Source organism: Kogia breviceps, chromosome X (genome assembly GCF_026419965.1).
Source record: "Kogia breviceps isolate mKogBre1 chromosome X, mKogBre1 haplotype 1, whole genome shotgun sequence".
In the NCBI taxonomy this organism is placed as follows: domain Eukaryota; kingdom Metazoa; phylum Chordata; class Mammalia; order Artiodactyla; family Physeteridae; genus Kogia; species Kogia breviceps.
The window spans coordinates 311,340-338,610 of NC_081330.1; the positions used below are offsets into that span (position 1 = coordinate 311,340).

The window sequence follows — 27,271 nt, forward strand, 5'->3', positions numbered from 1 at the left end:
ATATATATGTAATTATTGTAAGTTACTGATCTCTTTAGTTTGAATGCATTTTAACAACCCTGCATTTTTACCCTCCTCCCCCAGTGTTTACTATTTGACATCTTATTTTGCATCTTTCTGTTGTATGTATCCCTTAACTACTCATTGTGGTTATAGATGATTTTACTACTCTAGTCTTTTAACCTTCCTACTAGCTTAATAAGTGGTTAATTTTTCTACCATGACTGTATATATTTGCCTTTACCAATGAGATTTTTCCTTTCATAATTTTCATATTTCTGGTGGTGGCCTTTTCTTTTCCACTTAGAGAAGTACCTTTAACATTTCTTGTAAAGTTGTTTTGATGGTGCTGAACCCTCTTAGCTTTTGCTTGTCTGTAAAACTTGATCTCTCCATCAAAACTGAATAAGAGCCTTGCTGCATAGAGTATTCTTGGTTGAAGTTTTTTCCCTCTCATCACTTTAAATATATTGTGCCACTTCCTTCTAGCCTGCAGTTTCTGCTGAAAAGTCAATTGATAACTTTATGGGAATTCCCTTGTATGTAACTTGTTGCTTTACCCTTGCTGCTTTTAATATTCTCACTTTATTTTTTATCATTTTAATTACAGTGTGTCTTGGTGTGTTCCTCTTTGGGTTGATCCTGTTTGTGACTCTCTGTGCTTCCTGGACATGGATGTCTGTTTCCTTTCCCAGGTTAGGGAAGTTTTAAGCTATTATGTCTTCCAATATGTTTTCTGCCCCTTTCTCTCTTCTCCTTTTGGGACCCCTGTAATGCAAATGTTAGTACACTTGATGTTGTTCCAGAGGTCTCTTAAACTGTCTTTCTTTTTTTTTTTTTTTTGCGGCATGCGGGCCTCTCACTGTTGTGGCCTCTCCCATTGCCAAGCACAGGCTCCAGACGCGCAGGCTCAGCAGCCATGGTTCACGGGCCCAGCCGCTCCGTGGCATGTGGGATCCTCCCGGACCGGGGCATGAACCCGTGTCCCCTGCATCAGCGGGTAGACTCTCAACCACTGTGCCACCAGGGAAGCCCTGTCTTCATTTTTTAAAATTCTTTTTTCTTTTTTCAGCTTAAGTAATTTCCACTACTCTGTTTTCCAGTTAGCTGATCTGATACTCTGTATCATGTAATCTATTGTCGATTCCTTCTAGTATGTTTTTAATATCAGTTATTGCATTCTTCACCTTTGCTTGGTTCCTCTTTATATTGTCTAACTCTTTGTTAAAGTTCTCACTGTGTTTGTCCAGTCTTCTCCCAAGTTCTTTGAGCATCTTTATAATCATGACCTGAACTCTTTATTGGGTAGATTGCTTATCTCCACTTAGTTCTTCTTCTGGGATTTTATCTTGTTCTTTCATTTGGAACATATTTCTCTATTGCCTCATTTTGCCTAATTTGCTATTTTTATTTCTATGTATCTGGTAGGTCGTTACATTTCCCAACTTTGGAGAAGTGGCTTTTTTTACGAGGCATCCTATGTGTCTGAGCAGTGCACTCCCGTCTGGTCACCAGAGTTATATGCCCTGGGGGTGCCCCCTGTGTGGGCTGTGTGGGCCCTTCTGTTGTGGGGGGCTGACTATGAGTGGTCTGGTAGGTATGGCAGGCCCTGTCTGGCTGATTATCAGGTTCTGCCTTGTACAGAGGCTGCTGGCCACTGGAGGTTGGGGCTGGGTCTCAAGAGGGCTGGCTACAGAGCCCCAGGAAATCCCAGGGCTAGCGCTGGCCCATGGGTGGGCAGAGCCCAGTCAGTGTGGCTTGTTGCAGGGCCAGTTGTCCCAGATCAAGCATCAGCCTGCCAGTGCATGGGGCCAATTCCTGACATGGCTGACTGTGGCATCTGATATTACAGAGCTGGTGTCAGCCCACTGTTGAGTGGGTCTGGATCCTGGGACTGAGGGGCCCACGGTGTCTTAAAGCTGGTGTCAGCCTCCTGATAGGCAGGATTGTGGCCCAGGGAGGTCCTGGAGCTGGTGTTAGCCTGTTGGGTAGTGGGGTTGTGGCCCTGGTGATCTTGGGCTTAGTGTTGCCTCACTGGTGGGGAGAGTCAGGACCTGGAGTCTAGTACTAGTGCTAACAGGCTGGGGGTGGGTCCAGGTCCTGGTGCTAATAATTTAGAAGGAGGATTCCACAATGTTCCTTGCCAGCACCAGTGTCGTCATGGTAGAATGAGCTCCCCAAATGGCTGCCACCAGTGTCTGTGTCCCCAGGGTGAGCTGCAGTGGCCTTCTGCCTCTCCAGGAAGCTCTCTCCAAGATCAGCAGGTGGGTCTGACCCAGGCTCCTTTCAAATTACTGCCTCTGTCCTGGGTCCTGGAGTGTGTGAGATTTTGTGTGTGCCCTTTAATGATGGAGTCTCTATTTCCTACAGCCCTCTGACTCTCCCAAAAGTAAGCCCCACTTGCCTTCAAAGCCAAGCATTCTGGGGACTTGTCTTCCTGGTGCAGGACCACCAGGATAGGGAGCCTGATGTGGGGGCTCAGACCCCTCTCTCCTTGAGTAGAACCTGTGCAATTGTAATTATCCTCCCACTTGTGGGTCACCCATCCAGGGGTATGGGTCTTGACTATACTGCATCTCAACTTTTCGTACCCATCTCATTGTGGTTTCTCCTTTATATCTTTAGTTGTGGAATGTCTTTTCTGCTAGTGTTTAGGTCATTCTCATAGATAGCTGCTCTGTAAATAGTCGTAATTTTGGTATGCCCCTGGGAGAAGATGAGTTCAGGGCCCTTCTACAATGAGCACATTTTATTTTGTAAGTAAACAGAATGAAGCACTTCTACAAAGAACACTGATCATATGGAGTCCTCCCAGTTTTCCTAGGCATAGTTAACCACTTTCTCCTTTGCACTTTTTCACTGTACCCTGTGTTTAAAACTACTATAGATAGTAGTAGTTGTCTTTATTCCATACTAGATGATTATGAGATTCTTGAATGGTGGCTGGGATTGATTATTTACTTAAGTAAAGTACTTAAGAAAGTACCCTATTTACACATACTTAGTAATATTTGTCAAGTGAAATAATTAAGAAATGAATGAATACACTTGCTTAAGAGTGGTTTTTTTTGTGGGGAGTAAGCCATTGTAAATGGAGAAGAGTATTTGATTAAGAATTAAGCATTAGGGCTTCCCTGGTGGCGCAGTGGTTGAGAATCCGCCTGCCGATGCAGGGGACGCGGGTTCGTGCCCTGGTCCGGGAAGATCCCACATGCCGCGGAGCAACTAAGCCCGTGAGCCATGGCCGCTGCGCCTGCGCGTCCGGAGCCTGTGCTCCGCAACGGGAGAGGCCACAACAGTGAGAGGCCCGCGTACCGCCAAAAAAAAAAAAAAAAAAAAAGAATTAAGCATTAGACTAAGGGTTGGAAATTTTTTTCTCTGAAGGGCCAGGTAGCAAATATTGTAGACTTTGCAGGCCACATATGGTCTTGGTCCAATGTTATTGTTTTTATTTACAGTCCTTTAAAATGTAAAACCTGTATGTGGCCATATGAAAATAGGCATGGGCCATAGTTTGCCAGCCTCTGTCTTAGACTTTAACTCTCAATTTCCTAACCTATTTCAGAACCCTCCCTAATTCATCAGCAAATTCTATTATGTCTCTAGCTATGGCCTTTGTGTATGAAACCAATCAGTCCCTTTATTAGCTTACACCACACATTTAACATGTATACATCCACTCAAAATAAGCATTTTTAGTGGGTTTAGTGACGTTAAAGGGGTCACTAAGGGTGACCAGCTCTCCTGACCAGCTAAGAGTTGGTCAGAGGTTAAGCTAAACACCTTAAGCCAGTAAGGCTTCCACCTTTTGCCAATGGATGTGTGTGTGGATTGGGGCACGCGAAGTTTAGGCTGTTTACAAGTCTGCCCAGGCTTTCAGTTTCTGCCATTCTTCACGTCTCCATTGTGCCTCACATTCCTCCAGGGCCATGTCCATAACTAGGGCCCTCTCCGATCTCTCCTTATTGTGCACACAGCCCTGCATGTGTGCACAGCCTTACCGAACACCGGGGATGTGAGGGGGCTTTCCAAGGCCCACCACAGCTGTCTCATTGCCTTGATCCCCTTGATAGATTTCTGGCTGTTCTGCAGATCTATTGCTTGTCCCAACCAGTATGCCTTCCTTGATTGTATTCAACACCCAGGGGCATGGAATTTTTATGTGCTCTGCTCCAAATCAAGTTAGTCCCCTTCAGCAGCAAAGCTGCTGGCTTTCTTGGCTTGCCTGCCCTGGTAGAACTATTGCTGATGGAGCTGGTAGGAGTGGGGTAGGGAGTGGAAGCACCCCAAGCTAAAACACACGGGTTCCCACTGTTCTTACCCAAGGTTCAATAGTTTTTCTTGACTAAATGCTTCTTAATTTGTTGTAAGCCTTTGGTCAATTTCCAGGTCCTAAAATGGTTGTTATTGGTAATTTTGTCCAGTTTTATCATTGTTATTGAGGGAGAGGATTTTCCAAGCTCCTTACTCTGCCTTTCCTGAAGTCTCACCTTCAGAGGTTCCCAAGACTACACTTTGAGAAACACTAGCATAGGACTTCGCAGTTGGGCAACTTGAGTTCACGTCCTAGGTTCACCACCTAATGATTATATGATCTTACAAAGTTATTTAACATCTCTGAGCTTTAGTTTCATGTCCTTAAAGTGAGAATGATAACATTGTACAAAGTCAATTTGAGGAGTACAGATATACTGCATTTTTTAACTGTTTATTAGGATCTGATTGTAGATACACCACAGTTTATTCAGCTATTCCTCAACTTCCCCCACTGACGGACATTTAGTCATATTTTCTAATTATTTTGGTATTACAAACAAAACTATTATGAATATCCTTGTGCATATCTCTTCATATGTGACGGTTTCTATAAGGTAAGTACTGAGAGGTGAATTTCTGGGTCAAGCAATAAATATACATATTTTTTATTATTTTCATAGAAACTTCCAGATTGCCATTCAGTGTGTCTTCACCAATTTATACTCACATTACCAATGTTTGAGAGTATGCATTTCTCCACATCTTTTGAAAACACATGTTTTAATCAAACTTTAAAATTTTTGTCACTCTGATGGATAAAAAATGATATCTTAATACCCATTTCTCTGATTACTACTAAGGTTAGAAGAGTTCATGTGTTTACTGGTCAATTCTGGTGACTTTCCTATTGATATCCTTTGGTCATTTTTCTATTGAGTTTTTATCTTAATGATCACAAGGATTTATTCTATATCCTGGGTATTAACCCTTTTATGTTAAAAAGATTTTTCCTGTTACTTGTCTTTTAACTTTGTTTTTTGCATTGTTTGCAAAACAGAAGGTTTTTATTTTCATACACACAAATTATCTTTTATGCTTTTTGTGTCATATTAGAAAGGCTTTTCCTACCTCAGAGTTGTCAATATATAATAGTTTTATTTTTTATATTTTACTCTATCAGTAATTTACTGTTGAGGCTGATGTGACTCTAGAATCAATTTTTCAAAATTCATTTTTCCAAAACTAGTTATTGAGTAATCTATCTTTTCACCACTATTACAAAATGCCACCTTTAACATATACCATATTTTCATGTACAGTTGAGTCTGTTTTGAGACTCTATTCTGTCCCCTTGATCTCTTAGTCCATTCTGCATGAATATCATACTTTTTAAATGACTATAACTTTATAATACTTTTTTATATCTAATAAGACTTCCCCTCCATTCCTTTCTTTTTCTTTCTCAAAACTGTTACTTTATTAATTCTGAGTATGATTGTTGGAATTAGCCTGTCCAGTACATGAAAATTTTCACTGGGATTTGGATTGGAAGTACATGGAGTTTTGTGTATTAATTTGTGGGAGAATTCCTATCTTTTCATTATTGAATCTGCCCATCTGTGAGCATATTTCTCCATTCAAGTTTCCTTCAAGTCTTTCAGGATAGTTTTATAGATTTCTCCATAGTAGTCTTCCACATTTTCATTTTTTCCCAGACACTTGATAGTTTTGGTTCCTCTTATAAATTTGAACTCCTTTTTATTTACCTTGTCTAAATGAATAACCTGATGGATAAGAAAGTTTGATTTTTTGCTAACTTTTTATTTTGATACATCTTCAAACTAACAGAAAAGTTGCAAGAATGGTACAAGGACCTCCTTTACATCCTCTATCCATGTCTTCTTTTTATATACTTGAATGGTTTCATTTTCCAAATTTAGAACTCTGATCTGTTTTGAGTTTATCATGGACACCCATTGACAATATGAGGTATGGGATCGATTTTATCTCTTTGCAAATGATTATCAGTTGTCCCAACACCGTTCATTTAAAAATTCATTTTCCAGGGCTTCCCTGGTGGCGCAGTGGTTGGGAATCTGCCTGCCGCTGCAGGGGACACGGGTTCATGCCCCGGTCCGGGAAGATCCCACGTGCCGTGGAGCGGCTGGGCCCGTGAGCCGTGGCCGCTGAGCCTGTGCATCCAGAGCCTGTGCTCCGCAACAGGAGAGGCCACAGCAGTGAGAGGCCCGCGTGCCAGAAAAAAAGAATTCATTTTCCACAGTGATTACACCTGTCAGTTTTTACATACCAAACTTCTATATGCATTCATGTATATTTTTGGACTTTTTATACTCTTCTGTTGTTTTATCTGCCTTTTCCTATACCAACATCACACTGTTTTAATCATAGAAGTTCTATACTATGTTTTAATATCTAGTAGGGGGCTAGTGTCCCCCTCATTACTCTTGCTTATTTCTTGGTAGAAGACTTTTTTTTTTTTTGCGGTACACGGGCCTCTCACTGTTGTGGCCTCGTTGCGGAGCACAGGCTCCGGATGCGCAGGCTCAGTGGCCATGGATCACGGGCCCAGCCGCTCCGTGGCATGTGGGATCCTCCTGGACCGGGACACTAACCTGTGTCCCCTGCATCGGCAGGCGGACTCTCAACCACTGCGCCACCAGGGAAGCCCCAGTAGAAGACTTTTTGAAGGAAGTTTTCTGGGTCCTGATTTTTTAGTTTTCCTAAATAAATATTTATTTATTTTTATAAAATAAATAATGTAAAATAATATAATAATATAAAAGAATGTGATCTTTTCCTTAGAACTGCAATATGCTAACACCGTGATGCGCTTCGATTATGTCTGGCTTCGAGACCACTGCCGCTCAGCATCTTGCTACAACTCTTAAGACTCACCAGCGCAGCCTAGACACTGCCACTGTGGATTTATGTATCCAGCCAAAGACCATTCGTCTGGATGAGACCACATTCTTTTTCACTTGTGAGTGGACAGGAGACTTGGTCTTCTTTGGGGTACTCTTTTAAAGAACAATTGTTTTACAAAAAATGGTTTGCCCCTTTCCAAAACAGGGTATTCTTTTAGTTACTCTTTGTTTTGCCTTTCTTTGGAAGCATTTATTTTTGAACCTTTTGTTTTTCTTCTTAAATAAAATTGCTCTAATCTACAGCTGACATCATTCTTAACCAGTAAATTATTGGCAGTATTTATAATTATTATTTTTAATGCCTTTTATTTTTCCCTTAAAAGGGCCAGATGGTCATGTGACTAGATATGATTTGGATTGGCTGGTGAAAAACAGCTATGAAGGGCAGAAACAAAAGGTCATCCAGCCTAGAATCTTATGGAATGCTGAAATCTACCAGCAAGCCCAAGTTCCATCTGTACATTTCCAGAGCTTCTTAGAAACCAGGGAGGGACTGAAGAACTTTCTACAAAACTTTCTGCTCTATGGAATTGCTTTTGTAGAAAATGTCCCTCCTAATCAGGAACACACAGAGAAGTTGGCAGAAAGGATCAGCTTGATCAGGTAAGTCATTAGTTTCCTGATATCTGCAGAAATTAATTTCCAGTGACAGGTATGGTCACCCTCATTTTTCCAGAATATTTTGTGGCCTGAATAATGGGATTCCCATTTATAGTGCTTTATTTGAAGCCCAGATTTCTAATCTCTGAAGACACTTACATGTTAAATACAGTTGAAGACTTCAAAGTCATTGGTATTTTTTTCGAGCCCAGTGATGTTCAAAGTAGGAGTTGGTCATTGTACACTAGAAAGAGTACTAACTGTGAGTAAAGAGAAGCACACGGTAGTCTGAGCTCTACCATCAAGTAGTTGGGTAAACAGACAACTGCATAACACACACACCCCTACCCTCAATCCCCACCCCTGCCGCCCCAGTAGCCTCTATTTTCCTATCTGATCAGTAACGGATTGAATAAGATGGAATCTAAAGATCATCTACTTTTGACCTTCTGTTATTCCTAAGGCTTAATTCAGAGCCTGGTGGTTAATACTACTGCCTTATACTGTATAGCATTTAACCAGCATATTCAAATCTTATTTTCATTGGTCATTATAGTAATCCTGATAAGTGTGTATTTTATCTCCTTTCCTACTGATGAGGCTCTTGAGGCTCAAATGTATTAAGTGGCTTGCCCAGGACTGCTCTGCTAGTAAGCAGTAGAACTGGGATTCAGATAGCTCAGGTTTTCTGATCCTAAATACAATGTTCTTTCCATTGCATTTCTAGGTAGTATATAGATTTATCTTCTGTAGTATTAAATGTGATGTAAACCAACTTTGCTATAATTAGTACTTTCCTTTTATTTCATAAGAGCCAGATATAGCTCATTGTGTAGCAGATAGTATGCTGGGTCATTTGCCCTATCCTAGTAGAGCATAATTAACATTTGTGAACCATTCAGTTTCAAACACAGTTTGAGAACTTTCAAGTAAAAAAGCTGTGCTAGTAAGCAATAAATTGACAGGGCTTTAGAAGTTATAGTTCAAAAGGAAGGCCATTTCCTGTTTGGATTTTGAGGGTTCAGAGAATAAGATGAACTCTGAAAGCTAAAGAATTAAAGTGACCTTTAGTCAGATCTGAGCCTACTAGGAAAATAACTATGAAATCAAAACCCATGATGTTATTGTATCTCTCCTCAAGGAGAGATACAATAACAGTGATACAGCAACTCTCACTAAATACTTGCTAATATAAACTATCCTTTCTCTTTTTCTTATTCCTCCATGTCTAAAAGATGGGTGAAGATCTACATTAATCACTTCTAAAAGCAGGTACCCCCAAAATCTTTTTCTATGTGAGGAAGGTGAGTACAGGACAGAAGTTTGAGTGTGAAAGCTATTAAAACTAGAAACATAAAGAGAGTGGGATGATTCCCTAAGCTTTCAAACTATATTATCCTTTCACCCTTTCCCCCCCAGCTTCCTAGATTATTACTCAGTGGAGGAATTGTTTAGACTGGTGATGTGTTCAACTGTCATATTTACGTTATAGATGGAAATCTGGAGCCAAACAATCTATTGTTATTTATGAATAATTAAAGAAAGTATTGGAAAGAGTTTTGAATGATATGAATGAAATATTTCCTATACTTCATTTGACAGAGAAACCATCTATGGGAGGATGTGGTATTTCACTTCAGACTTCTCCAGGGGTGACACTGCGTACACCAAGCTAGCTCTGGATCGGCACACTGACACTACCTATTTTCAAGAGCCCTGTGGGTAGGTGGATTAGAATTTTTTCCAAAGTGGGATCATTATGTGTGACAGTCTTGAATAGTTTCTTAATCATTCTCTGTTTTATTTGAACCAAGATCATACCTGCTGCTGATGATTTGTATGACTGTTTCTTTTCTCCTTGGAAACATAATCATTTCTAAACACCCTAGCTCAGTCTTCTTTAGACTTATAGGAATAAAATTTTTGAAATGATTGAAAATCTACCTTACTACATAAATGGATGTAAATTTTGTTTAATTTACATTTTTCCTCAAAGTAATTACAAATAACTTACCAAAAATGTATTGATTAACCATTAGTTTGGGAATTTGAACAGTTTTTCATATTTAGTTATTATATTGCAAAGGGGTCAATCTTTCAAACACAGCTACTTTGGGTATGGTAGTAAGAGGAATTTAAATCCAATATACAAGAAGTTGGAGAGGAGGAATGAATGAAAAATAACCTTCTCACATGGACTCAGAAGCTATTGAGGGCTTCCCTGGTGGCACAGTGGTTGAGAGCCCGCCTGCCGATGCAGGGGACACGGGTTCATGCCCTGGTCCGGGAAGATGCCACGTGTCGCAGAGCGGCTGGGCGCGTGAGCCATGGCCGCTGAGCCTGCGTGTCCGGAGCCTGTGCTCCGCAACGGGAGAGGCCACGACAGTGAGAGGCCCGCGAACTGCAAAAAAAAAAAAAAAAAAAGAAAAGAAAAAGAAAAAGAAAAGAAAACGTTTTAAAAACAAAAAAACTGGGCTTCCCTGGTGGCTCAGTGGTTGAGAATCCACTTGCCAATGCAGGGGACACGGGTTCGTGCCCCGGTCTAGGAAGATCCCACGTGCCGCGGAGCGGCTGGGCCCGTGAGCCATGGCCGCTGAGGCTGCGTGTACGGAGCCTGCGCCTCGCAACGGGAGAGGCCCGCATACCGCTAAAAAAAAAAAAAAAAAAACTGTTATTAAATTGTGCTCAGTCACCAAATAGTTAGGGTACCCAAAGTCATGATAACAACAACATTTGACTGTTGCTCAGATTTATGCAACGCTCCTGACCTGTGTATATCCAATAGTCTACTAGGTATTGCCACCTAGTATCTTGTAGGATCATAAAGCACAGTTTATTCAAAACTGAACTCATCATCTCCACTCATTTCAGGCCTTCTCCTTCACACTGAACTGTGAAGATAAAAATAAATTGTTGCCCCTGTCTTTGCCCCTAGACTGTAGTAGGAACTACATAAATACTAAATCACCTCCCTGGGATAAGCTCCACTGGAAAACTCTCCCTCAGTCATTCTTATATCTCAGTTGCCTAGAACAATGAGTACGTGCTCAATATTTTCACCAACATTTCATTACAAACATTTTTCGTAATACAGAAAAGTTGAAAAGCATTTACAAGAAAACTGATATACCTAGCACCTAGATTCTACCATTGAGATATTACAATACTTACTTTATTCCCTACCTATCCATCTTTCTATCCCTCTGTTTATCTATCAATTAATCTTATTTTTGATACATTGGAAAGTACATTGCAGATATGAGTATATGTCCCCCTAATATACTTCAACATTTATAACCTTAAGTCTAAAGTTCAATATTTGTTAACAGATCTTTAATTTTGATATAAAATATATATACAGTGATGTTATAAATATTGAAGATACACTTGCTGGGTTTTGAAAAATGCATACACCTATGTAACCCAAACCCCTATCAAGATATCGAATATTACCATCACTACAGAAAGGAACTTTATTTCCCCTTCTCAGTGCAACCCTGCACATACACTGAGAGGAAAACCCTGTTTTGATTTTTCACCACCATAGATTAGTTTTGCCTGTTCTAGAAATTCATATCATGGAACAAATCCATTCTTTTATGAATAAACACCTGAGCTGTTTCCTGTTTGGGGTTATTATGAATAAAGCGTCCATGAATGTTCATGTGAAAGTATCTTTGTAGATATGTGTTTTCATTTCACTCAGATAAATACCTAAGAATGGAACTGCTGGATCATAGAGTAGATGACTTTTTAGTTTCATTAGCAACTGCCAGAACTTTTACTAAAGTACTTGTTCCATTTTACATGGACATCAACAGTGTATGAAAGTTGTACCCACTCCACATCCTTGTTAATACTTGGTGTCAGTCTTATTAATTTTAGCCATTATGGTGGGTATCTCCTTGGGGTTCTAATTTGCATTTTTTGGTGATTGATGATGTTGAGCATCTTTCCATGTGCATGTTGACCATTCATATATTTTCTTTTGCTAAGTATCTAGTTAGATCTTTTGCCCATTTTTTCACTGGATTGTCTTTTCATTATTGAGTTGTAGGAGTTCTTTATATACCCTGGTTACCAGTTCTTACCTGTATATTTTCTTCTAAACTGTGGCTTACCTATTTATTTTTTTAACTGTGATGTTTTATAAGCAGAAAATTTTAATTTTAATGAAATGTAGTTGATCAGTTTTTTCCTTAATGATCATTGAATCTGTGACCTGCATAAGAAATCTTTGACTACCCCATGACATAATGATATTCTCCTATGTTTTCTAAAGGTGTTATGGTTTTATCTTTTACATCTAAGTCAGTGATCTATCTCAAACTAATTTTTTACATGTTGTGAGGTAAAGGTAGAAGTTCCTGTTTTATACACATGGATACTCAGGTGTTATAGCACCACTTGTTGAAAAGACCTTCTTTTCCCCCATTGGATTACCTTTGCAACTCTGTCAAAAATCAAATGACCATATAAATGTGAGTTTGTTTCTGGACCCTCTGTTTGGTTCCATTATCTATTCGTGGATCTTTATGACAGTTCCACACAGTCTTGGCTACTGCAGGTTTATAGTAATTCTTGAAGTCAGATAATATGTTTGTCAACTTTGTTATTTTTCAAGATTATTTTGGATATTCTAGGTCAGGGGTTTACACACTTTTCTGTAAAGGGCCAAATAGTAAATATTTTAGGCCTTGTAGGCCGTATGGCCTCTATTGAGACTACTCAATACTGTGTTGAAGCACAACAGCAGCCATAGACAATATATAAATGCATGGATGTAGCTGTGTTCCAATAAAACATTATTTACAAAAACAGGCAGGAGGCTGGGTTTGGCCCACAGACCATAGTTTGCCAGCCTTAGTTCTAGGTTCTTTATATTTTCACATAAATTTTAAAATCAGCTTTTCAATGTTTAGGAAAAAGCCTGTTAGGATTATGATTGAGATTGCTTTGAATCTATAGATCATTTTGGTGACAACTGACAAACTAACAGCTTTGAGTCTTCCAATCCATGAACCTGATCTTTCTGTATATTTGGTCTTGTTTAATTTCTCTCATCAGTGTTTTATATTACTGAAGATAGAGATCTTGCATATCTTTTGTTTATTTTATTTCTAAGTATTTTTTGTTTTGATGGTATTATAAAATAAAATTTTAATATTATTTTCCAATTGTTTGCTGCCATTATATGAAAACAATTTATTTCTCTTTAAATTAGCATTTTATTCTATAGCCCTGCTAAAGTCATTCATTAGTCCTGAGAAGTTTTTATTTTTTAGGTTTCTTGGAATTTTCTATATAGACAATCATGTTGTAGGGACAGTTTTATTCTTTCCTTTCCAATCTATATGCTATTTATTTGTTTTTCTTATCTTATTGCATTGGCTAGCACTCCACTATTATGTTGAATAAGAGTGGCAAGAACAGACATCTTTAGGATGAAAGTGTTCACTATTTTGCCATGTATGACATCAGCTCTAAGGGTTTAGTGATGTCTTCTATCAGATTAAGGAATTTCCCTCCCAAGTTTGCTGAGAGTTTTTTTTAACCATAAATGGGTATTACATTTTGATAAATGTTTTATCTTCATTTATCAATTGAAATAATCATATTATTTTTCTTCTTTATTCTGTTAATATGGCAAATTACATTAATTTATTTTCAAATGTTAAACCAACCTTGCACTCCTAGGATAAACTGTACTTGATCATAATTTATTACTATACACACACACATATATATGTATATGTTTATGTGTGCATGTGTATGGACCCAGTCAAGAGATAGATACTACATGGTAGGTTAAACAGGGAAAGTTTAATATAAAGAATTAGGAACTGTGTTAAAAGAATGAGTATGAGATATGAGGAAATTAATGTATATAATATTCTTTCAGAGCAGCTACAGTGTCATTGCATTTTAAACACAATGCTTTGCCATATAATTTGATAACAAAATAATCTATACTCCTCTGTGCCTTAAACATATGACACTTAAGTCCACTTTTCTCTTTTGTTGTTCCAACATTATGGGTATGCACTGGTAATAAAATTTTTTTTAATATTATGGAATGACAGTATGTAACATTCAAAGTGCTGGTAGTAATAAATGTATCACCACAATTTGTAATGTGCTGAGCAGTGGTGCAAAATGATGAGAGCACCACATATGTCTCTGTTGCTACTACTCAACTCTGCCATTGTAGTATGGAAGCCACCATAGACATATAAGTGAATATATGTGCCCATGTTCCAATAAAACTCTGTTTCTGGACACTGAAAGTTGAAATTCATATAATTTTCATGCATCACAAATTTTTAAAAGATATGAGGAAATTCATTATAGTACCCTAGGGCTGAGGCAGAGTATCCAAGGAAGAATAAACATGGAAGAGGTTCAGACCTGGAAGAAAGAGTGGTTCAGCCACCTGATATCAGAGAAGTTTGCTGATTTAGCCAGGCAGGAGCTGGTCTAGAGTTGCTGAGCAAACAATAGGCCACCCTTCCAGAGTACAGGCAGGCAGGGGAGCAGGCAATCAGCAACTGGTGGTGTGAGTGTGCAATGGAAGCCTAGGTGCCAGTGAAAGCATGCAATCTAGATGCTCTTAAGTCTTCCTGTTTTCACTGGCACTCAGACTTACTTTCAGTGTGTGATCCCACAGAACACAGGAGGCCTCCTGCAGGTCATTCAGGGGCTCTGGTTTACTATGCTGAGAGGGCTATGGAAAGGTTGTCACCAGGATGAGGCTGCAAGGTGGCATAGGGACCGTGTCCTGGGCCCTGAGGGTTGGTGCCACCTGATGCCCTCACACCCACACAGCAGAGACCTGGCTAGGGCCAGAAATAGCAGGAGAAACTCTTTCTCCTGCAGTGTCCCTCCAACACCAGCTACTGAGAAAGTTTAATGTTGTACTCGCTATAAAGGAAAAATGCTAAAAGGAATTCTTAAATCAAGAACATGTATTGTATGTAAGGATGCATTCAGAACTGAGAAGCAATAAATTGGTAACTGATACATATACATAGCTGGTTTCAGCTTAATAATATCATGTTGAGAAGTTTTGCATCTACGTTCAAGAGGGATATTGGTTGACAGTTTTCTTGTTTTGTAATGACTTTGTAAAACTCTGGTTTACCAAAGAGTTTGTGTGGTATTAGTACTATTTCCACCTTAAATGTTTGCTAGAATTTACTAGGGAAACTGGGAATGGAGTTTATTTTATGAGAAAGTTTTGGATATTAAATTCAATTTTTTATGTATATATAGAGCTAGTAAGATTTTTGTTTCCTCTACTGGTTCTTTCAGGAAATCTGTACATTTTATCTAAGTTGTCAATTTTTCAGTCATAAAGTCATTCATAATATTCTCTTATTCTTTTCATATAATGTCTATCATCTCTGTAATGATGATTCTTGGTATTAGTAATTTTAGCTCTCTTTTTTTCTTGTTTAGTCTAGCTAAATGTTTACCAATTTTGTTTGTCCTTTCCAAGAGCCACCATATTGCTTTGTTAATTCTCCCTATCATTTGTTTCTATTTTATTGATTTATGTTATCTTCATTATTCCTTTATTTTTACATACTTTTGGTTTAATTTATTCTCATTTTTCTAGTCCCCCAAGGTAGAACCTTAGATCATTGATATTATACATTTAGTCTTTTTTAATATAATCATTAAAAACTATATTTGTACCTCTAAGCCTTTTTACCTGCATCTTACAAATATTGATGTTTTATTTTCATGATAATTATGAAATTTTTTCTGATTTCGCTTATGTGTTCTTTCTTTAACCATGTTATTTTGTATTCTGTGTCCTCTCTGATATTTTTGACTAATTATTCCGTCAGCTACTGAGAAAACAACATTAAAATATCCAAATAATATGGTGATTTTGTCTATTTCTCCTTTTAATTCCATCAGTTCTTGCTTCATGTTTTTTGAGTATCTGTTATTAAGCACATACTCATTTATGATTTTTATGTCTTTCTGATGAAACAACCTTTTGTCATAAAATGTCCCTCTAACTTTGTTCTGAAGTCTATTTTATCTGAAATTAATATAGCCACTCCAACCTTCTTATACTTACACTTTGCATGCTATTTAATTTTCTATCTTCTTTTTCTAACTTATCTATGTTTTTGTATTTAAATAAATGGCATATACGTACTTCAGTCTTGCTTTTTTATCCAGTCTGACAATCTCTTTTAATTGGGATATTAAGTGCATTAACATTTTTTAAACCTTTAAAACATTTTTAAAGTTATTTGTATACCATAAAATTAATGTTTTAAGTATATAATTCAGTGATCGTTATTGTATTTACAAAGTCATTCAGTGATTGTTATTGTATTTACAAAGTCATTCATTGATTGTTATTGTATTTACAAAGTCATGTAACCATCATCACAATCCAGTTTTTGACATTTCTGTCAACCCCAAAAGTTTCCTCCTGCCCATTAAGCAGTGACTACCCCATTCCCTCACCCCCACCCCATCCCATCACAGCCCCTGGCAATCACTTATTGACTTTCTGTCTGTATGGATTTGCCGATCGTTTTTTTTTTTTCTGTTCTACCTTACCTACCTTCTTATGGATTATTTTAATACATGTTTTGAATTATACTTTAATTTATGCACCATGTAAACATTTTGGGGGGGAGCTTTCAAGATTTTATGTTTGGTTTGCAGCAATTTGTCTGTGATATTCCTAGGTGTGGTTCTCTTTATTTTCTTCCAAATGGGAATTCTCTGAGCATCTTGAATCTGTAAATTTATGTCTTTCACCAAATTTTGGTCATTATTTCTTCAAAAATTTTTTCTTCCCCCTTTTCTCTCTTCTTTTCTGGAACTCCACTTACACACATGTCAGACCTTTTGATATTGTCCCACAGGTCCCTGATATTTTGTTCATTTTCTTTTCAAAAATTTTTTAAATCTTTTCTTCAGATAGATCAAATGAAATTAACCAGTTTTCAAATTCAGAGACTCTTATCTGTCAGCATCATTCTGTTGTTAAGTCCATGTAGTAAATATTTTAATTCAGATGTTGTATTATTCAGTTCTAAAATTTACATGTGGTTCTTTTTTATAGTTTCTTTTTTTTTGCTGAGAGTTTCTATCCCTTCATTACAAGCATATTTTTCTTTACCTCATTGCATGTAGTGATAATAGCTGCTTTAAAAATGTTGTCTGATAATTCCAACATCTGAGATATATAAGGGCTGACCTTATTTGATTGTCTTTTTCCTTTGATAATAGGTCACATTTTCCTGGTCCTTGTTACATTGAATAATATTGAATTGAATTCTGAAGAATGTGAATATTATGTTATTAGGACTCTAGATTATATTTCTCTAAAGAATGTTGATTTGGTTTTCTTTTAGTAGGCAATCAATTTAATTGTGCTCAGATTTCAAACTCCGTTCTTTGATAGTTCAAACTTCAGTTATTTTAGCTCTAGATGTAATGCTGGGAGTTTCTCTTGCACACGTGAAATTCGGGGGTAATCCACATATTTGGGTAGAGCTTATAAAGTTCTGTGCTCCTCTTCTCTGATTCTCCCCTTTCCAGGATTTCCTCTTCACCTTCTAGTGGCGGTGGATTCCCCAAACTCTGTCATTTGGTTCTTCAGGACAGAAAGACTGAGAGATTTCTTTTGGGGTTTTAACTACCCTGTATGGTAAAGGCTGTAGCATACCCTCAGGCTAGATGCTGTGAAAATGGGAAACTCACCCAGTACAGTTTCTTTCTTTCCTCCCCTCCAATATCTGCCTCTACAGTACCTTTGGATAGTTGGTTTTTGTATTTTGTCCAGAGTTTTAAGTTGCCACCTATGAGAGGAACAGGTTGATGTAATAGGAGTTTACTTAGCCATTATCAGAAGCAGAACACAGTGCTCAATATTTTTTTAATAAAATAAAAATATAGCATGCTTAGGCATTCCCTGGCAGTTCAGTGGTTAGGACTCCACGCTTTCACTGCCACGGCCTGGGTTCAATCCCTTGTTGGGGAACTAAGATCCTGCAAGCTGCGTGGCACGGCTGTATATATATGGCATGCTCTGTATATAAGTAAGCTTTTTCTATAAATGAGACATTATAATAGGTGCAATACCTATTCACATTTTAAATGTTATTAAAACATTTTACAGCAAGGGGTATTAAAATGCAAATATTTGGGTACAACTACTTACCTATCCTTCAGCCGTTATTATTCAAAGCTTAGTCTAACCCTGTCCTTCAAGTCTGAGTATAACTTACTGGGAAGACTTTCATGGTTTCTAGGGCTCATTTTTGTGGCTTGAGATAGTTAACTAGTGTTTATTTTAGCTAACATTATTGACCACCTATGTGTCGAGCATGGAGTTAGTTCATAATATATAATACTTCATATAATCCTGATAACCATATAAGGAAGTTATTATTATTCTCAGTTTTATGATGGGGAAATTGAGGCTCAAGGTGATCAAATAGTTTCTCTAAGGTCACACATCTGAACTGGGATTGTAACAGTGATCTGTCAAGAGTACAGTGCCCATCAAATGCATCTTCCATTCAATCACTGAGCTCTCTGTACATGGAAAATCTTTAATTTTCTGTCAACTAATAAGAGGAATAGTTTCATTAGGACTCCCTAGATATTATTGCCAGATAAGTATCTGCTTTATTTTCTTTCCTCTACTTCCAGGGCTTTCTTGCATCATATCAAAGCAGAAAAAAAAACAAACAGAAAAATTATGCAATAATATAATGACATCACTTTGTGCAAAAGTCCAGAAGTCATCTTATTCTAAATATAAAAAATTGCAAATCCATTTTACTAATCTGTACTAAACTTTTCCTGCTGCTTCTTGCTATCAGCCTTAGAAAACAACATCATCTAATATAAATAGTGAATACCAGATCTCATGTGACCTTGGACAAATCTTATCTTTATGTTCCTTATCTATAAAGTAAGATAATAATTAATAGCTGTGCTGCTTACCTCACAGGGTTATCAGATAGAGGGTCAATGAGATTGTGTATATGAAAACACTTGTAAACTTCAAATCTCTATTTGAAGTCAAGAGATCACAATTATGATGTGTAAAAAGTTGACCTTATGAACCAGCATACGCAGGAATTAGATCATTGTTCTGCTCTCTGGTACAAACAATGAGTTAAAGTATTATGGAGACCTGATTTCAAAACCACTCTGCTATTTATAAACTCTGTGGCAGGTTTAACCTAAGTTGCAGTTGCTGCACATGTGAAAGGAGGCTAATACCACCTTCCCTTCTGGGGTGATGAAAGGATTAAATGAAATAATATTTGACCAAGTGCCTAACACAGCACTGAGGGCTTCGGGAAGTGACAGTGAGTGTCAAGACCCTGGTGAAAACTATGCTTCCTCACCCATTTTTCCCTGTGCACATGGCTCCTTGAAGCCTGGGATGAAGGACTATTATATGCATTCTTTCATTTGATTTTCACAGTAGCTCTATGAGGTCAGCTAAGCAGATGTTGTTACGCTCATTTTTATATGTGAGAAAACTAAGGGTATTGGCTCTGATTGTGCCATGTACTATCTAACACTAATGAATACTGTATGATGTCCAAAAAAGGTAACATTAAATCTTTTTTTCTCTTTTAAAAGAATAGCTTTGGCAGTATCTATTAAAGCTGAGCATATACATACCCTATAACCCAGCAATTCCATTCTTAAATTTATATCAAACAAAGATGAATATATATATATTCACCAAAAGACAATAGAATGTTCATATCAGCACTATTTGTTTTGTTTTTCCAGTTTTATTGAACTATAATTGAAATATAGCATTGGTATTAGATTAAGGTATACAACATAATGTGTTGATTGATATATGTACATGTTGTGAAATGATTACAATAGTTAACATCTATTACCACTTAGTTACAGTTTTTTTATTTCTTGTGATGAGAACTTTTAAGATCTACTCTATTAGCAACTTTCAAATATACAATGCAGTATTATTAACTAATTAGTCACCATAGTGTACATTAGGCCTTATCTTTTAACTGGGAGTTTGTACCTTTTGAGCACCTTCACCCATTTCATCCACCCCACAAACCCACCTCTGGCAACCACCAATCTGTTCTCAGTTTCTATGAGTTCAGTTTTTTTATTCCGCATATAAGTGGAATCATACAGTATTTGTCTTTCTCTGTCTGACTTATTTCACTTAGCGTAATACCCTCAAGGTCCATCCGTGTTGTCACAAATGGCAATATCTCATTATTCTTTTTTTTTTCGTGGTACGCGGGCCTCTCACTGTTGTGGCCTCTCCCGTTGCAGAGTGCAGGCTCCGGACGTGCAGGCCCAGTGGCCATGGCTCATGGGCCCAGCCGCTCCGCAGCATGTGGGATCTTCCCGGACCGGGGCATGAACCCGTGTCCCCTGCATCGGCAGGTGGATTCTCAACCACTGCGTCACCAGGGAAGCCCCTCTCATTCTTTTTATGGCTGAGTAATATTCCAGTGTGTGTGTGTGTGTGTGTGTGTGTGTGTGTGTGTGTGTGTGTGTGTGTATTACCACATCTTCTTTATCCATTCATCTGTCATGGTTACATAGGTTATTTCCATGTCTTTGCTATCAGAAATAATGCCACAGTTAACATGGGTGTGCAGATATCTCTTTGAGATAGTGATTTCATTTCCTTCAGATATATGACCAAAAGTGGAATTTCTGGATCACATGGTAGTTCTATTCTTCAGTTTTTGAGGGATCTCCATACTGTTTTTGATAGTAGCTACACCAATTTACATTCCCACCAACAGTGTACAGGGGTTTCCTTTTTTCCATATCCTCACCAACGATTGTTATCTCTTGTCTTTTTGATAATAGCCATTCTGATAGGTGTGAGGATATATCTCATTGTGGTTATGATTTGCATTTCTCAGATGATTACTGATGTTGAGCACATTTTCATGAACCTGTTGTCCGTTTATATGTCTTTGGAAAAAATGTCTATTCAAGTCTTCTTCCCACTTTTTAATTCAAGTCCTCTTCCCACTTTTTAAGGGTTTGTTGTTGTTGTTTTTTTGCCATTGAGTTGTATGAGTTATATATATATTTTGCATATTAACCCCTTGTCAGATATATGATTTGCAAATACTTTCTCCTATTCTGTAAGTGGCCTTTTCATTTTGTTGATGATTTCCTTTGCTGTGGGGAAGCTTTTTAGTTTGAGGTAGTCTCATTTCTTTATTTTTTAATTTTGTCACCTTTGCTTTATCTGTCAAAACAAAAAAATCATCACCAAAACCAATGTGAAGGAGCATACACCCTATATTTTCTTCTAGGAGTTTTATGGTGTCAGGTCGTACATTCAAGTCTTTAATCCATTCTGAATTGATATTTATGTATGGCGTAAGATAGGAGACCAGTTCAGTTGTTTTGCATGTGGCTGTCCAGTTTTCTCAACACCATTTATTGAAGAAACTTCTTTCCCCATTGAGGATTCTTGCTTCCCTTGTCAAATATTAGTTGACCATATATATGCATAGGCTTACTTCTGGACTCTCAATTCTGTTCCATTGGTCTATATGTGTGGTTTTATGTGAGTACCATACTGTTTTGATATGATTGCTTTGTAATATAGTTTGAAATCAGAAAGTTTGATGCCTCCAGCTTTGTTCCTCTTTCTCAAGATGTTTTTACTATTCTGGGTCTTTTGTAGTTCCACACAAATTTTTAAATTGCTTTTTCTATTTTTTCTGGAAAATGCCATTGGAATCCTGATAGGGATTACATTGGATCTGTAGATTGCTTTGGGTATTATGAACATGTTAACAATATTATTCCATAACCGTGGAATATCTTTCCATTTATTTGTGTCATCTTCAATTTCTTTCATCAATGTCTTATAGGTTTCAGCATACAGATCTTTCACCTCCTTGGTTAGATTTATTACTAGGTATTTTATTCTTTTTGATACAATTGTAAATGGGATTGTTATCTTAATTTCCCTTTCTGATAGTTTGTTGTTAGGGCATAGAAATGAAACTGATTTCTGCATGCTGATTTTATATTTTGCAGTTTAATTTGTTTATTAATTCTAACACCTTTTTGGTGTAGTCTTTAGGGTTTCTATATATAATATCACATAGTCTACAAATATAGATAGCTTTACTTCTTCCTTTTCAATTTGCATTCCTTTTTTTCACATCTTTGAGTATAACTGTTTTACAATAGTGTGTTAGTTTCTCCTTTACAACAAAGTGAATCAGTTATACATATACATATGTTCCCATATCTCTTCCCTCTTGCGTCACCCTCCCTCCCACCCTCCCTATCCCACCCCTCTAGGTGGTCACAAAGCACAGAGGTGAACTCCCTGTGCTATGCAGCAGCTTCCCACTAGCTATCTAATTTACATTTGGTAGTGTGTATATGTCCCTGCCACTCTCTCACATCGTCACAGCTTACCCTTCCCCCTCCCCATATCCTCAAGTCCATGCTCTAGTAGGTCTGTGTTTTATTCCCGTCCTACCACTAATCTCTTCATGACATTTTTTTTCTTAGATTCCATATATATGTGTTAGCATACGGTATTTGTTTTTCTCCTTCTGACTTACTTCACTCTGTATGACAGACTCCAGGTCTATCTACCTCATTACAAATAACTCAGTTTCATTTCTTTTTATGGCTGAGTAATATTCCATTGTATATATGTGCCACATCTTCTTTATCCATTCATCTGTTGATGGACACTTAGGTTGCTTCCAAGTCCTGGCTATCGTAAATAGAGCTGCAATAAACATTTTGGTACATGACTCTTTTTGAATTATGGTTTTCTCAATTTGCATTCCTTTTATTTCTTTTTCTTGTCTGATTTCTGTGCCTAGGACTTCCAGTCCTATGTTAAAGGAAAGTGGTGAGAGTGGGCATCCTTGTCTTGTTCCTGATCTTAGAGGAAATGCTTACAGCTTTTCAGAGTTGAGTATGATGTTGGCTGTATGTATGTCATATATGGCCTTTATTATGTCTAGGTATATTCCCTCTATACTCACTTTGTTAAGAGTTATTATCATGAATGGATGTTGGATTTTGTCAAATGCTTTTTCTGCATTTATTGAGATGATCATGATTTTTAGCCTTCATTTTGTTAATATAGTATATCATATTAATTTATAGATGTTGAACCATTCTTGCATCCCTGGAATGAATCCCACTTGATCATGGTGTATGATCCTTTTAATGGACTGTTGAATTTACTTTGCTAATATATTTTGAAGATATTTGCTTCTATATTCATCCATGATATTGGCCTATAGTTTTCTTTTCTTGTAGTGTCCTTATCGGTTTTGGTATCAGGGTAACGATGGCCTCATTAAATGAGTTTGGAAGTGTTCCTCCTCTTCAGATTTTTGGAAGATTTTGAGAAGGACTGGTATTAATTTGTCTTTAAATATTTGGTGGAATTCACCAGTGAAGCCATCAGGTCATAGGCCTTTCTTTGTTGGGAGGTTTTTGATTACTGATTTAATCTCCTTACTAGTAATTGGTCTGTTCAGATTTTCTATTTTTTCATGATTCAGTCTTGGTTGGTTGTATGTTTCTAGGAATTTTTATCCATTTCTTCTAGGTTGCCCAAGTTGTTGATGTATAATTATTCATAATAGTCTCTTATTGTCATTTGTATTTCTGTGCTATCAGTTGTAATATCTCCCCTTTCATTTATAATTTTATTTGAGTCCTCCTCTCTTTTCTTGGTAAATCTAGTTATAGGTCTTGTCTATTTTGTTTAACTTCTTTAAAAAACAGCTTTTAGTTTCATTGATCTTTTCTGTTGTCTTATTCATCTCTATTTCATTTATTTCTGCTCTGATCTTTGTTATTTTCTTCCTTCTACTAACTTTGGGCTTTATTCCCTGAGATGTAATGTTACATTGTTTATTTGAGATCTTTCTTATTTCTTAATGTAGGTGTTTATTGCCATGAACTTCCCTCTTAGAGCTGCTTTTGCTGCATCCCATAAGTTTTGGTGTGTTATATTTCCATTTTCATTTGTCTTAAGATATTTTTTATTTCTCTTTTGATTTCTTCTTTGACCCATTGGTTGTTCAGTAACATGTTGTTTAATCTTCACATATTTGTGAACTTTCTAGTTTTCTCCTTGTAATTGATTTCTAGATTCATACCATTGTAATTGGGAAAAGTAGTTTGATATAATTTTTATCCTCTTAAATTTGTTGAGACCTGTTTGTGGCCTAGCATGTGATCTGTCTTGGAGAATGTTCCATGTGCACTTGGAAAAAATGTGTATTATGCTGCTTTTGGATGGAATGTTCTATATATATGTGTGTGTGTGTGTATATATATATATGTATATATATTAAGTCCATTTGGTCTAATGTATCATTTAAGGCCACTGTTTCCTTATTGATTTTCTGTCTGTATGATCTGTCCATTGAAGTAAGTATGGTGATGATAAACTTCCCTACTGTTACTGTGTTATTGTCAATTTCTTCCTTTATGTCTATTAATGTTTGCTTTATGTATTTAGGTGCTATTAAATTCATTGCATAAATATTCACAAATCTTATATCCTCTTTTTGGATTGACCTCATTATCATTAAATTATAATCTTCTTTGTCTCTAATTACAGTCTTTGGCTTAAAGTCTATTTTGTCTGATATAAGTTTAGCTACCTTTGCTTTCTTTTGGTTTCCATTTGCATGGAACATCTTTTTCCATCTCTTTACTTTCAGTCTGTGTATGTCCTTGAAGCTGAAGTGAGTCTCTTGTAGGCAGCATATAGATGGGTCTTATTTTTCAATCCATTCCAGCCACTCTATGCCTTTTGATTGGAAAATTTAGTCCATTTCATTTAAAATAATTAGTGATAGGGACTTCCCTGGTGGTCCACTGGTAAAGAATCCACCTTCCAATGCAGGGGACACCGGTTTGATCCCTGGTCAGGGAACTAAGATCCCACATGCCACGGGGCAAGTAAACGCCCACATGCCACAACTACAGAGTCCACGTGCCCTGCAGCCCGTGCACCACAACTAGAGAGAGAAAACCCGCACACCACAACTAGAGAGAAGCCCGCACACTGCAGCAGAAGATCCCATGTGCCACAACACAGATCCCACACGCCACAACTAAGATCCAACACAGCCAAAAATTAAATAAATAAATAAATAAATAGAAATATTAAAAAATAAAATGGTCATAGATACAGTCTTATTATTGCCATTTTGTTATTTGTTTTCTGGCTATTTTGTAATTCCTTTGTTCCTTTCTTCTTCTCTTTGTCTCTTCCTTTGTGGTTTGATGATTTTCTGTAGGTGTTATGCTTAGATTTCTTTTCCCTTGTCTCATGTATCTATTATAGTTTTTACTTTGTGGTTACCATGAGGTTTATCTAAAACATCTTATATTTATAACAGTCTATTTTAAGCTAACACTTAAGTTCAAACACATACTAAAGCTCTGTATTTTTACTTTCTCCCCTGTGTTTTATGTTTTTGACATCACAGTTTACATCTTTTTACCTTGTGTAACCATTAACAAATTATTGTTGTTATAGTCATTTTTACTACTTTTGTCTTTTAACCTTCATACTGAATTTATGTGATTACCCACCATCATTACAACATTAGAGTATTCTGAATTTAATTATGTATTTACCTTTACCAGTGAGCTTTATACTTTCATATGTTTTGTTGTTCCTAATTAGCACCTTTTCTTTTCAGCTTATATTATAGAAGTCCTTTTAACACTTTTTGTAAGGCCAGTCTAGTAGTGATGAACTCCTTTAACTTTTCCATGTCTGGAGAGCTCTTTATCTCTCCTTCAATTCTGGATGACAGTTTTGCTGGGTAGAGTATTCTTGATTGGAGGATTATTTTTCAGCACTTTGAATATGTCATGTCACTCCCTCTGGCCTGAAAAGTTTCTGCTGAAAAATCTGCTGATAGTTTTATGAGGGTTCCCTTGTATGTCACAAGTTGTTTTTCTCTTACTTCTTTTAAGATTCTCTCCTTGTCTTTAACTTTGGGCATTTTAATTATATTGTGCCTCAGTGTGGGTCTCTAGATTTATCTTCTTGGGAATCCCTGGGATTCCTAGATTTGGATGTCTGTTTCTTTCTTTAGATTAGGGAAGATTTCAGCCATTTTTTAAAATAAGCTTTCTGACCCTTTCTCTCTTCTCATTCTGGGACCCCTATAATGCAAATATTGGTCTGCTTGATTGAGTCCCATAATTCCCTAAAGCTATCTTCACTCTTTTTCATTCTTTTTTTTTTTCTCCTCTGATTGGATAATTCCAGTTTCCTGTCTTGGAGTTCACTGTTCCTTTCTTCCACTTTATCTATTCTGCTATTGAATCCATCTATTGACCTTTTCAGTTCAGTTACTATATTTTTCAACTCTGTGCTTTCTTTTTTGTTGTTGTTGTTGAGAAAGTCACAGTTTAATAGGTAGCATATTTGTAATACTACATACAGCATGTCTGTTTTGTAAACATTGACGTCTTACACTAAATGAAATATGTAAGTATATCAAATTTTATTAAAATCAGAATCTGGTAAAGGTCACTTAACACTCAGCTATTAACTGTGAACCCAAATGGCCCAGAGTTCAACTCTGTGCTTTCTATTTGGTACATTTTTAAAAAATATTTTCTGTCCTTTTGTTTAAATTCTCACTTTGTCATGCATTGTTCTCTTAACCTGGTGTGAATCTTTTGACCATTATGTTTAACTCTTTATCAGATAAATCACTTAATCTCAGTTTCATTAAGGTCTGTTTCTGGAGTTTTATCTGTTCTTTTGTTTATAACATATTCCTCTGTTTCTTCATTTTCCTTGATTCTCTGTGGTTTTTCACACTTCTCTCAGTTTTGACAGTGGTCTCATGTAGGAGATGAACCTTATTGTTCAGCCCAGCTCTACCTTTTGATTGTCTCTTAAACCTTTGTGATTGTCTAAGGTGCCTTCTTTGTTCTTAGTGGCTCCCAGTAGTCGAGGGTATGTCAAGACTCGTCAGTGTCCCAAAGGGAAGGATCTCAGTCAGCACCAGATACAGGCTGATTGGAAGCCTCAGACAGCAGTTTTAAAAGTGTACAAGTAGACCTCTTTCAGGGAAAGACTGGGAGCTGAGGGCTTCTGCTTGGCCTCTTTGCACTAAGTCATGAAGAAATAGCCAGTTAAGAAGTGTTTCTTTGTTTGCTACAGTCCTGTGGATTCTGTAACTCAAACCCCACTGGCTGCCAGAGCCATGTGACCAAGGCGGGTGTCCCCTGTGCAGCAGTCACAAAAAACAGGTTACCAAACATGTATACAAGCTCATTCCAGGGAGACACTGGTGACCTGGAGTGGGCCAGAGGAAGAATGTGAAGATGGTGCCCACTGGCCTTTCCCATCTCCAGGGAGGATCACAGTCTGTCCATAGATGTGTGCTAAATTAGAAGCCTGACCCTCAGGCAGCAGC

General features: G+C 37.3%; 2 protein-coding genes across 3 annotated transcripts in view; one reads left to right on the top strand and one right to left on the bottom strand.

Annotated features, from left to right (window-relative positions):
* Positions 1–27,271, bottom strand: part of LOC131748925 (protein eva-1 homolog C-like) — a 218,116-nt gene that overhangs the window by 99,793 nt on the left and 91,052 nt on the right. The window contains exon 7 of one of the 2 annotated variants that reach the window (XM_067023671.1): positions 9,760–10,203. The exons of the other annotated variant lie outside the window; for it this stretch is intronic. Coding sequence (XP_066879772.1) covers positions 9,992–10,203 — 212 coding nt within the window. The 3' untranslated portion in view covers positions 9,760–9,991. Of the gene's footprint in view, positions 1–9,759; positions 10,204–27,271 lie in introns of those variants that run through there. 2 annotated transcript variants of the gene reach the window in all.
* Positions 1–27,271, top strand: part of TMLHE (trimethyllysine hydroxylase, epsilon) — a 48,828-nt gene that overhangs the window by 13,962 nt on the left and 7,595 nt on the right. Inside the window, 4 exon segments of the mRNA XM_059051291.2 lie at positions 7,081–7,163; positions 7,165–7,258; positions 7,526–7,805; positions 9,405–9,524. Coding sequence (XP_058907274.1) covers positions 7,104–7,163; positions 7,165–7,258; positions 7,526–7,805; positions 9,405–9,524 — 554 coding nt within the window. The 5' untranslated portion in view covers positions 7,081–7,103.